This window comes from Echinops telfairi, unplaced genomic scaffold (genome assembly GCF_000313985.2).
Source record: "Echinops telfairi isolate 266 unplaced genomic scaffold, ASM31398v2 ScPeMD7_7424;HRSCAF=8462, whole genome shotgun sequence".
In the NCBI taxonomy this organism is placed as follows: Eukaryota; Metazoa; Chordata; class Mammalia; order Afrosoricida; family Tenrecidae; genus Echinops; species Echinops telfairi.
Genome location: NW_022111324.1, coordinates 89,159,743 through 89,173,442, shown reverse-complemented (window position 1 = coordinate 89,173,442; position 13,700 = coordinate 89,159,743). Strand labels below are relative to the sequence as shown.

At 38.5% G+C, this 13,700-nt stretch overlaps 1 protein-coding gene across 1 annotated transcript in view; it reads right to left on the bottom strand.

Moving 5' to 3' along the window:
• Positions 1–13,700, bottom strand: part of DISC1 (DISC1 scaffold protein) — a 420,830-nt gene that overhangs the window by 286,247 nt on the left and 120,883 nt on the right. Inside the window, 2 exon segments of the mRNA XM_004712208.4 lie at positions 10,520–10,622; positions 13,260–13,314. Of these exon segments, the coding sequence (XP_004712265.3) occupies positions 10,520–10,622; positions 13,260–13,314 (158 nt within the window).

Below are 13,700 nucleotides of genomic sequence, written 5' to 3'. Positions count from 1 at the left end.
ATCATCCAATGAATTCATTGAAAATGCAGAGGACCACAACGTTCTGATCCTATTGTGCATAGTCTTCATGAGTTACAGCTAACTCAAAGGCAGTTACGACAACATTATAAACTGCTAACATGTTCAGTTACTAAGGGAAAGATTGGAAGTTTGAGTCCATTCAGAGGCACCTCAGAAGAAAGGTCCTGGTAATCTACTTCCAAAAAGTCAGCCACTGAAAACTCTACAGCTCACAAAAGCTCACTGTGCAATAGACTTGGTATGCTGGGCAGCATTTTCATTCCACTGTGCAGGGGGTCACCAAGAGTCAGAGGTCAACTTGTTGTTTGTTGTTGTTGTTGTTGTTGTTAGGTGTCAGCAAGTCGGTTCCTACTCAGCAATCACATGTACAACAGAACAAAACATCACCTGGACTGGTGCCATCCTCATAATTGTTCTTTGTTTGAGCCCATTGTTGCAACCACTTTATCAATCCATCTTGTTGAGGATCTTCCTCTTTCTCGCTGCCCCTCTAGTTTATCAATATAACATGCTTCTCCAGGGACCAGTCAATCCTGACAATATGTCCAAAGTACATGAGACTAACGGCTTGTCATCTTTGCCTCTAAGGAGCACGCTGGCTCTACTGGTTTAAAGGCAGATTTGTTTGTTTTTTTAGCAGTCCATGGTACTTCCAATGTTCTTCACCAGTACTATATGTCAAATGCATCAATTCTTCTTTGGTCTTCCTCACTCAATATCCAACTTTCGCAAGTGTATGAGGCAATTGAGAATATCATGGATTGGGTCAGGGGCGCCTTAGTCCTCAAGGTTAAAATCCTTGCTTTTCAACACTTTGAAGAGGTCTTGTCCAGCAGATTTAACCAATGCAATGTGTCATTTGATCTCATGACTGCTGCTTCCATGAACTTTGTGAATCCAATCATGATGAAATTCTTGACAGCTTCAATCTTTTTATTATTATATTACTAATTAGCTCAGTTGTGAAGATTTTTACTTTCTTTACATTGAGTTATAATCCATACTGAACATTGAGTTATAATCCATACTGAAGTCTGCAACCCAAGTCTTCATCAGAGAGTGCGCCAAGTCCACCTCACTTTCAGCGAGCAAGGTTGTGTCATTTGCATATTGCAGGTTGGTAACAAGCCTTCCTCCAGTCCACTGAGTTGTAATCCATACCGAAGGGTTAACTTAACAGCAACTCACAATCACTAGTCCGTTAGTGATAAAACCTAGACTTTACCCCCAGATTCTCGGATTCAAAAGCCTTACTTTATTTCTATACCACTCTATGATCTCTGCTCTCAAAATTCAAATGTTCTCTCTGCCATATTTAGCACTACTTTTATTTTACTTATTTTTTGGTGTTACACAATGGCACCAAATAAGTGTGTTAAAACAACTCACTGTCTACCAAACAGCACCAGAGTTAAGGCAAAATAGTGGAACTAAAAGCGAGAAGTAACATTTAAGTCGGGATTGGAAAGAATGATGGAGAAATCTAAGGCTCTAGGAATATTTGGAAGTTGCAGGAACAATGACTAAGAATTAGCCTAATGGTTATTTATAGCAAAATTTCTTGAGCTGGGGGGTCATGATCCATAGGAGGTCATATAACTAGATGTAGAGGTCAGTAAAAATTTGGTAGCAATAAAAGCTTTCTGAATATGAAACACCCAAAATTAATTTAAAAATCAACTGCATAAGGAGTCTGAGGTGTTTGGGGCCGTGCTTGGCCCTCTTGCAAATTTCTCAGGTGAAAAGGGGTAATGAGGGGAGAGAGTTGAAGAAGTACTGGCAGAGAATCCATTTAATGTGTCCAAATAAATCCAGTGGGTTGTTACTTTTGCTCTATTGCCATTGTTTTCATTTTCTGTGACAGGAATTAGAGGGCTTATTTGAGAGATGTAAATCAAAACAAAAACGTTATACCACTTCACACCATCATTGAAAGCAAAGTTTAAAATGTAGGTAAGAATAAATGCTGAAAAGAGTGTTGAGGAATGTGGTAATGATTTTTTTTTTAAGAATTAATGCAAAAGAAAAAAAAAAGAATCAATGCAAAGCTAGTCCCAAGGAGTTAAAGATTAAAGAAGTCCCAAATTTCCAACTCTTCAACTTCTCCATTTCCACCAATGCACCACCCTCACCTTCCTTGAATATATTCCCTCATGTTTCTGAGCTCCACAAATCGCTGCAGTGTCCCACAGAAACTCACAAAAGTTTGAGGAAATGTTTCACATAAGGTCAGGCAGGCGTACACCAGATGCTGAATCCAAAGGAACGTGCCCAAATCAGCCCATCTCTTTACTGTTAGAGTTTTTTAAGGAAGTTAACATGTTGTCAGTGGGAAGAGCCCAGGTTTGAGTTGTTTACCAGGACATTTTTTTAAGTTTTCTGGATCCAGAAGGCTCACTGCACAAGGATCTCGGGTTCAGAAGACAACTATAACTTCAGAGGAACAGCAGCAAACCTAGGAGCCAGAACATAAATGTATTTTTCAACCCGTGGAGCAAATAAAGCTGAGTACTTTTGTGCAGAAGTCTGGCTTTCAGAGTGGGGTGCCTTTGGGCATTTAATTGGGGAAATTGGGTTTGCTGACCCATGGCAATAGAACTCATTGCCTTTGGGCTGTGGCTTCCTGGAATGGGGTTCTTCTGGGCAAGTAATTCAGGGAGCAGGGTTCGCTGATCAAAGATTTTGAGCTGAATGCCTTCAGGTTGAGGTTTTCAGTGGAGTCATATGTTTCTTTGGCATTTATTAGCAGGACTGAAAGAACTTTGTACCATATCCTGATAAATAACTCAACCCTGAGCATTTTGCATTGGTATTACAGCTTGTTAACTTCCTTCATAAACTCTAATTCCAAATACAATCTTCTATTCTCCACTCTAGATTGCATCTTAATGCACATATGACCTGGGATCTCTGGCAGGATATTTCCCATAGGCATTGGTCTCTTTTTTTCCTTAATCAGACAGGCTTCTTCCAGGTCACTCCTGAAGCAGCTTTTCTCCTCTGAGCTATAGCATAGCATTCTTTGCATCCATTATAAGTATCAGTAACTAAGGTAACCATTAAACAAAGAATGTGGCCCAATTCATACTCTCTACTAAGGTCATGGAACAAAGGAATGCTACATGGTTTAAAATCATAAAAGGTGTGCAACAGGGTTGTATCCTCTCACCATACATATTCAATCTGCATGCTGAGCAAATAATCATAGAAGCTTGATTATATGAAAAAGAATATGGCATCACGATTGGAGTAGACTTATTAAGAACCTATGATATGCAGAGAAAATAACCTTGCTTGATGAAAGTGAGGACTTGAAGTGCTTGCTGATAAAGACCAAGAATTTTAGCCTTCAGTATGGATTATGATTCAAGATCAAGAAACCCAAATCCTCACATCCAGACCAATAGGAACATCAGCATAAATGGAGAAAAGCTGAAGTTGTGAAGGATTTTGTTTTGCTTGGGTCCACAGTTAATGATCATGGAGGAAGCAGTCAAGAAATCAAAGATGAGTTGCATTAGGTAAATCTGCTGCACAATAACTCTTTAGAGTATTGCAAAGCAAGGAAGTTACTCTGAGAACCAAGGTAAGCCGGACACAAGCCATGATATTTTCAACTACTTCATAGGCATTTGAAAGTTGAATAAAGACTGAAAAAATTGATGTATTTAAATTATAGTGCTGGAGAAAAATACTGAAAGTACCATAAAAGACTGATAAAAAAACAAATCAGTCTTGGAAGAAGTATGGCCAGAGTGCTCCTTAGAGGCAAGAATGGCAAGACTTTACCTTATATACTTTGGACATATTGTTAGGAAAGACCAGGCCCAGGAGAAGGACATCATGTTTGGTAAATTAGCGGGAAATCAAAGAGGAAGAAGGCCCTCAAGCAGAAGGATGGACACCACGCTGCAACAATGGGCTCAGCAGAGGAACAATTGTGAGGATGGCACGGGACTGGGCAATGTTTCCTTCATATTGCATGAGGTTGCTATGGGACAGAACTGACTGCATGCCTGAGATATTCATTTCAGCCTATTCCTAGTCATGAAATGACTACCAAAATGAGACTAGAGCTACAGGCATATGAAATCCAGAACTATAATATATCACATGAGAGATTACGGCTGGAAAGGCCAAATTGATTTTGTATGACTCAACTGGAACCTTCATACTGTTGGTGAGACCGTCAAATGTCACAACCACTTGTGGTATGGGGCGTCTTCAAAAGTTGGGAATAAAAATACCAGAGTCTAGCAGTCTGTCTCCTTGGCACGTATCCTAGAGAAATAAGAGTCACAACACAAATATATGAACACAGATCTATGAGCATCCATGTTCATCACAGCAGTATTCACGGTGGTAAAAAGACAGAAACAGCCTAAATGCTCATCCATGGAAGAATGGATAAAAACTTTGTGGTAAAGACACACAACAGAACACAGTGTACCACTGAGCAATAGGGATGAATCTGCAATAGGGTTCATCATGATATGGATGAACCTAGATGACATTATATTTAGTAAAATTAGACCATCGCAAAAGAACAAATACTGTACGAAACCACTGTTATAAAACATCAAGCATAGGTTTTCATGTGAAAAGAAGCATTCTTTGATGGTTCCCAGAAGTAGAACGCAGAGGGAGGAAGGGAGGAAAAGTCATTGACTAAAGTGTAGAAAAGTGTTAACTTGGGTGAAGAAGGCAATGCGCAATAAGAGGGAGGTTAAGAAACAATGATGGAGGAAGACACTGGGGTTATTTCAAGAGTTAAAAGTGAAAGAAGAAGAAAAAAAGTGAAAGAAGAAACTATTAGTATATACATTACCCTGCAACACTGGGATTTACATGTGGATGCTTGGATAGACACACAGTCTAAACATGTGTGAGAGGGAGAGTGGGAATATGCATATGAATATAAAATATATAGCTTTGACAGAAGGTATTTGGCTATGTGTATTTACTTTTGCTACAAATATTTCCATGAAAGTGTGGCGCATAGAGAGGTAGAAAGTTATGAAAACTTCTTACATATAACCCAACAACTTGAACAAAGTATTGACTTTAAAGGATCAAGACCATAGTCTTGAAAGACACCAAGCAACAACTGGCATAACATAGGGTAGCTCACAAAAGCAATGTTCTGTAACCTAGCCTGGTGGGTAGAAACGGGGCTTTCAAAGCTTGTGGGCAGTCATCTAAGGTACAACCCGTGGTCTCTCCCTATCCAAAAGAAAAAAGAGAGATGAAAATCAAAAGACATATGGAAAAAATTAGTCCAGTGGATTAATGGACCACGTGAACTTTAGTCTCCCCAACCTTGAGAACAGAAGAACTACATGGTGCCTGGTTACCACTACCAACTGCTATGAATGGGATCGTATTAGAAGGTATTCGATAGAGTCGGTGAAAAATGTGGAACAGATCTCAAAAAGACACACTGGTTGGATAGAGACCCAGTGGCCATTATCTTTTAGATATGAAAATGAATTCACTTCCACATTAGAACTGTTGGTGGTGGTAGGTGCCATCAAGTCGGTTCCAACCCATAGTAACTTTATGCGCAAGAGAACAAAACACCACCTGGACCTGAATCATTCTCATAATTGTTACTATGCCTGAGCCCATTGTTGAAGGCACTGTGTCAATCCATCTTGTTGAGAGCCTTCCTCTTTGTGGATGTCCCTCCATTTTACCAAGCGTGATGTCTTTCTCCAGAGACTGATCTCTCATGACATGTCCCAAATATGCAAGACAAGTCTTGCCATCCCTGCCTCTAAATAACCAAAAAGAACTAGTCGATATTCCACATTAGATTGTGGTAGCAATTTATAATTTTTCTTGATGTGACTGAACTATGGGATGATATGCTATATGTATTAACTCCCAATTAAAATAAATTATTTTTTTAAAGATTTCCATAACAAAAGAAACAGACTTTGATGATTATAAGGGAGAGTCAGAGAAAGTAGAGAATAGTACCAGGCTAGAGCATAGACATGTATTAATTTGGGTGAAGGGGAAGATAATATTCTAAAAGAAGAAGATGCCAGAGGGTGTGTGCAGACAGGAGTGGAGGAGGGGTGGGGGAGTGTCATGGCAAACTACTATTTGGGAGGACTGATGAGCTGTTTATATTATTTAATGCAAAAAGAATTACCTGATAATTCACCATAAAGATTTTTTTAAAAAAAAATAAAAGCTTCATGTGGCCATGTAAAAAGAAAAGAATAGTCAACTATGAGGGGGTACCCTCCCAAAAAAATCAGGGAAAAAGTTCCACTGGGTGGAGCTTTCATAGTAGGTATTTTTCCCACTAGGGAAGCAACAAGCAACTCTCTGAGATAGTACACCCAGTGGCATCACCTGGGAAGGTTCTCTCTGGCCACAGTGAATTTTTGCATTAAAGCAATTTCACTCAGACCTCATTTTTTGTGATGGCCGATTTAAGAGAACAGCATGCAGCTGTGAAATTTTGTTTCCTGATCAAGAAAAACGTCACAGAAACTGTTGTGATGTTGAACATAGCTTATATGGACAGCACTATGGGGAAAACTCAAGTGTACGACTGGTTTTCTCATTTCAAAAAATGGTGAAATGTTGATTGACGACAGACCTCATTCTGGACATTTGTCCACTTCCTGAATGGATGAAAATGTCAACTTGTAGTGCATTTGGAGTTTGTTCTGCCAGGTCAGACATTAATCAAACATTCTATTTAGTGGTTCTGAAAAGAAAGCGTAACAGTGTGCTACAAAAAAGGCATGATTTGTGGCAGATGGAGGACTGGTTTTGCCACCACAACAATGCACTTGCTCAAGCAGCCATCTAAGTGCACCAGTTTGGGGCAAAAAATATTAAAGCATAGCTGTCTTGCCCCATGCACATTACTCACCTGACCTCCCACCATGTAACTTCATTTTGCTTCTGTAAATGACATGAAAGGACAGTGATTTGAAAACATAGAAGAGGTGAAGAAAAAAAAAGAGGAAGGTGCTGTCCCCCATGCAAACAGATGAATTTGAAAAGTGTTTCCAAGAATTGAATTGCAGATTTGACAAATGTATTAAGTGTAATGGAGAGTACTTTGAAGGTGATATGGTTGTGTTGTAAAAAAAAATTTAAATACATAGCTTTGAAAAAATATTTTTAGTTTTTTGGGGGTACCCCTCTTATATAAGATCAAAAGGCCAACATTTTCCAAGGACTAAGGTCAGAGGGTTAGGAGAGAATGAAAAATAGAAACATGAACTGGAGGGAAGAAGTGGCATAAATGATGGCACATTGAGAGTTTCAATGGATGAATTGAACCAGAATATATATGAATTGGTGAATATGATCTGTTTGGTAAACCTTCATTTAATTCACAATGAAAAGCTTGTTTTTTTTTAATCAGTTTCTCAATGCGTATCTCACATAACTTAATTAAACATATTAATTTTACCAAAGTTTTCTAAGTATCAAGAACTACCTCTCTGTGGTGGATTCTTATACGATCCTCCTTTGTTTTCTTTTTCATGGCAAGTACCCTAGTCAAGCTTATGGTTTCCAGTTGCAGACACTCCCTCCCTCTATTCCATGCCACACTCTACTGCCAGGTGAAGCTAGTTAAAGCTTGGCTTTTCTCATGTCACTGCCCTGCTAAGAACTTTGTAGTGGGTGATATTTTTAACCTTTACCTGCAATTTCAAGCTCTAGTAAATCCCAGTTCTAATCTACTTTGACAAGCTCACATTTTCCAAAACATTAATCCTGCAACTCCTTTGATCGAGCCTGTTCTTGCTACCCAAACACAATTTTCTTCCACATCCTGTCCAGGTACATTTACCTCCATCTTACCATGATAAACCCAGAACATAATTTTCATAAAGGAAGGGACCATGTACTGTTGACTATTACATCATTAGAACCTAGAACCTACCAAGGCCTGGCAGTTAGTAGGTGTTCAGTAATATTTTTTGAGTAAATAAATAAATTAGATCATTGTCCCTGACTGAAAATCTTTCTTTCTCAAAATCCTACTGGCTCCTATTTGCTAGAGTACTTTTTAAAAACAGCCTCAAAATTCTTGGACGTTCCTCCTATTGAGTGTTGGTAACGATTTCCCTTCCCCTTGAATAAGGGCCCCATGTCCACTTGACCAATCAAATACAGTAGAAATGATACCGTGATGGTTTTTTAAAAGTATTTCCAGCTAAAAATCAGGAGCTCTGATGGTACAATGGCTAAGCACTTGACTGCTAACTCAAAGGTTGATGGTTTAAATCTACCAAACAACTCCAAAGGACAAAGACCTAGATATCTACTCTCATAAAGATTCTAACTAAGAAAACCCTATAGAGAAGTTATACCCTGTTACAGTGAGTCACAACGAGTTCAAATCAACTTGACGACACTCAACAACAATCACTGCCTAATTCTTTCATTTTCTACCCCGAGGATACAACTATTTTGCCCTGTCCCTTGAATGTGGGCTGGGCTTACTGTCTTGCTTCGGTGAATAGGAGGAATGACAGGGCACAAGTCTGGAGAGTAAGTACCAGCAAGGCTCTGTTGCTTGATAAAGACACATCTGCCTGGAAAAGAGACAAAACGCTAACTCAGAAGCAAGATTGTGTCCAATCTTCCTTTTATTTCCTTAGAAACTGAGGCCATAATTCCAAGGAAATGGTATGTGCAGCTGTTAATAGCCAGGTCCCATGTTCACATTTCAACGTTCTGTTGGTTGTAAGTAATAGACACAATTGCACCAGGACCAAATTACTCCTTAGCAGCCAACATTACTTGTTTAATGAGCTGAATAACAGAAGCTGCCAATTATTGCATTTCTTCTTAAAATGTCTTTGAACTCCCATACATAAAATTATTTTACCCCTTTGTTAAATTTTTATGATTCTTCTGAAGTTGATAAGCTGTGGGTTCACTCAACCTGCAAAACCCAAGAGAATACTTTATGACCTTCATTACATCCCAAATTCACTGTCATCGAGTCAATTCTGACTCATAGACACCCTATAGGACAGGGCAGAAATTCCCTGTGGATTTCCAAGACCGTAACTCTTTACTGGAGTAGAAAGCTTCATCTTTCTCCCACAGAGCACCAGCTGGTGGTTTTGAACTGCTGATCTTGCACTTAACAGCGCAACACATCATCACACACAGCTAAGCCACTTCATTACATAACTGGGCTAAAAGTCCTGTGATGGCCTGGCCTAAGGTCCCCCACTTAGCTATTGAATAAACATAACCAATGACACATCCTAAATCAGCAATATCCCCACCTGTTCACTGGGATCCCAGTACTTTCCCCACTTCCTTAATACGGCTAGTGTGAAAAATAAAATAAAATAAATGCAGAGAAATATTTAAAAGCACTATTCAAGTGAAAAGTTAAAATATTATTTTTAGAAGCTCTTTTTTTAACATCCTAATTAATAGAAAAATATGTCCCTTCATAACTTCCAGTTTAAAGAGGGAATATGACCTTGTGGGAATTCTCTAGCTTCTATGCTATATTGCTAAATTGAGCATGTTGACTTGTCTCATAGTATCATAATAAATGACAATATCTAATAATCCTCACTGAGCATCTATATATACATAATGCCTTTTAAATATGTGCTAGAATTGTATAGCACATAAAGTAAATCTAGTCTCTAAACTCTTAAAGAGAAATGGAAATCCAAAATACAGAACCTAAGAGCATTCTTTTATATTGTGAATATATGTGTATATTTATGAATCTTACAGATCCTTTTGTAAGAAAATAATGTTACCCATCTTTTCCATGTATATACAGTGAAATTCCACAGTAAAGTTTTTTAAATGTTTGAATACGACATAAGTTAGTGGTTGAGATAGTTTATTATGCCAGCCTGGCTGATAAACTCAGGTGGGATTGACTGAGGGGCAGAGAGATGGATGGCTTGGTGAGCCTTGCCTTTCTTGTCTCTCGCTCTGTGATCATCGGACCAGTGTGCGGCTTCCTTGCTTGTTCTGTGCCTCAATTTAAAGGCTACACTGCCTGTGGGACGCCTAGCCTGTGGACTGTGTTGCTGTAAGTTGAGGTCCCTTTAAGACTTCTCTGGAGCTGGGGACTGGCCGTTGGTGACCTGCCTTGTGATTGGCTGCTGTGCTGACACAGCCTAGCTCTCTCTACAAATAGAGGAAGATCTGGCATCAGACAGAGACTTGAAGGACTGCTAATCTCTCAACTTTATCTCACGGACATGAGTTGCACTAAGCCATTTGTAGTGCTTTCTAATTAACTGTTTATTTCTTGTATTGTATATTTATCTGTATATGATTTAACAGTTCATTTCTCATTATATATCTAATTATCTTTATAAATAAATATATTATCAGGAATTTGGTTTTATCTCTCTAGAGAACCCTGTCTAACACAGTGGTAGAATGTTCATTAAGGACAAAATACCATTAGAATAGAGGCTCATTACTTTAGTCCAACTATTTTAGTGTTTTCTCTGTTCCTAGTTACCTGATATGGCAAGCATTTTGGCTTCAAGCAAGGCTGGTAGTTGGACTTCGATATCGCTAACTTTCTTCCTCAGAGTCCTAATGAGTCTGTCACTCATACACATCTAGAGGGAGAGAAATAACCATGAATTATCATGTGTTCAGGAAAAATCAAAAGGCAACAAAGATCAAAGATTCTGAAACTATAATTAAATAAGAAGAGTGGCGATTTATAAATAAATAAGAAGGATAGAAATTGATAAGTAAGAGGGGTTTTGTTTTATATGCAATAATTTGAAATTTTGAAAAGGTAGTAAAAAAGAATGAAGAAAGGAAAAGAATAACCATTTATGATCAATAGGAAATAATTTACCCCTGGACAAAATTTTAAAGAGTTAGGAAGAAGGGGAAACTGGAAGGGAGAAAGTGGAATAATTGATGGTACACTGAGAGGATTACAATAAATGAGCTGAGACAAAATATGTAGGAATTGTTGAATGCAAAACTGATGATCTGCTCTGTACAATTTCACCCAATTTGCAATAAAATGTTTTTAATTAATTAATTTCTCAGACTATTTACTCAGTATGTTGTTTGAATAAATATACTGATAGGATACAACCCTGATGAACAACTTTCCCTGATTTAAAATCATGCAGCATTCCCTTAAAAAGAGACAGAGCCCTGGTGACATAGTGGGCTCGGAGTTGAATGACTGACCACAAGGTCAGCAATTTGAAATCACCAGGGGCACCTCTAAAGAAAGATGAGACTTCCCACTCCCATAAAGAGTCACAGTCTCAGAACCCCACAGGGGGCCATTCCACCCTCTCCTATGAGGTTGCTATGAATCAGAATCAACTCAGTGGCAGTGTGTGTGTGCACGGATGTGGTGTGTGTGTGTGCATATGCGTGTATGTGTGTGTGTGCATTCTCTTGTTCTGTTTGAAGCACTGCCTATGCAATTGATCTGTGCAATTTCTGCAGGAGCAGAATTCTGTGCTTTCTGCTCTGGAATTCCCATTCTTTGCAATATTATCTATATATCTTGTTATGATCCACACAGTCAACAATTTAAAAAAAACTGGAAAACATCTTTCAGGTATTCTCTGCTTTCAGACAAGAGCTATCTGATTTCAGCAGTGACATTCCTGAATCCAGCTTAAATTCCTGGCAGCCCTCTGTGGATATGCTGCTACAAATATTTGAAAATTATCTTCAGCAAAATTTTGCATGCAGAAGATATTAAAAAGACTGTTTGATAATTTAGCCTTGTATTAGGTCAACTTTCTTTGGAATAAGCACAAATATTAATCTCTCACAGAGTAGTTCCAGTGCCAAATCAGCTTGTTTAAAATTTCATCCTGTATTTTGCCAATTCTTGGAGCCTTTAGCAAACCTTTGACTACAAGGTGGTATTGACATTTGGGGCAACACCTCTAATCCTATCATAGCTCTGCTGTAATGTGAGGGAAGCTTCCTTGGGGCTGACCTATACGTTTAACATTAAATAAGGAAAAATTAAAGAGAAGTGAATAGAGATCAGAAGGACCTACTACCACCAAGAAAGAAGAGCCAGGAGTACACTGTGACCTTGGACCTGGACCCTGAGATATTGCTGGACCCAGAGGAAGATTGATGCCAAGAAGTGTGAATATCTTCACGGAATGCTGGGTCTATAGATAACAAAAGAAGTCAAGAAGCTTTCCCCTAGGCTTACAACGAAAGAAAGCCTTACCCTGGATATAGACTCCTAGCCTCCTAATAGTGAGAAAACAAATTTCAGTTTGTTAAACTCATTCACTTGTGATATTTCTGTTATAGCAGTACTAGATAGCTAAGACAGTAACTTATCTTGGTCCCCATGATTAGCACAAGTAAGTAATAATTCGTGTGCAATCCTATGCCTAAAAAAAGCTTATTGTAGATGCAATAATTCAGAGTAAATGACCCTCCTTCACAGCTGCCACTAATTCAGCATAAGGCAACTACCTTTAGAGCAGCAGTTCTCAACCTGGGGTCGCAACCCTTTTGGGGGCCGAATGACTCTTTCACAGGGGTCGCCCAACTCATAACAGTAGCAAAATTACAGTTATGAAGTATCAATGAAAATAATGTTTATGGTTTTGGGGTCACCACCACATGAGGAACTGTATTAAAGGGTCACGGCATTAGGAAGGATGAGAACCACTGCTCTAGAGAGAAGGAATCGTGTCTCATTAACTGAGATTATTCTAACTAACCAACACATTGACTATGTGCTGTCAGAGAGTAATGAAGATGTGCCTTATCTCTACACAAAATATTGTCCTATGTGGAAATAAGAGTGACAGATAAAATAAGGAAGACATTTCTCAACTAAAATAAAAATTAAAAAAACATTTTAAAACAGGGGCAATCACATTTTACCCCACTTATTTAATTGTGAGGAACTTGAACCCTGCTCTCCTGGGAGGAAAATGAATTAATTTCTTATAATTACATCATCCTGAAAATAATTTTTTTAACAAATGTATTCATGTAGCAGTATTTCCTTCCCAATTCCTAAAATTGGCAGCTCTTTCTGAAGCAAAGGCTAAATAAATGAATCTATTTCTGGGGTCATCACAAGGGACAAGCACAGGACTGGGTGCAAGCCTTGCACCTGGCTTTACAAAATTGATGTTTCATCCAGGGGCTGGGCCTTCTGTGATAGAGGCAGGAAATTTCAAAACAAAAATGTTCAAGACATATTTTTTAGATCGGAGTATAAAGGTACTTACCTTAGCAATGATTTCTTTGAGGGACAGGCTGAGGGATTTTATTCTTTCCTGGAGGCTAAAAGAATTAAAAAGAAAACATTGGCAACCATAGTTAGATACCATCACAAATAGGAATAGTCACTGTGAACAGGGAGCTCTCCATTTACCAATGGCTGAGGAAAGAAAGTGCCAAGGTGATCCTCTTTGATGTGAAATTAATGTGGTACTGGGAAATAGACTTACTTCCATCATAATGCCTACTAAAGTCAATACTAACATTTATTATCATTCCCAGAGTGAACACTTATTGATATGAGGAAGAAACAACCCAGATAGGTTACTGGCAATAAAAGATTTAAATTAGTGTTCCTGTAACCACCTTCCTAAAAGGATGGTCTACCCAGGGTACTGTTTTCCAGACAGCTAATCAAATATGTTGTGTTTGAGTACATTGCACAATTG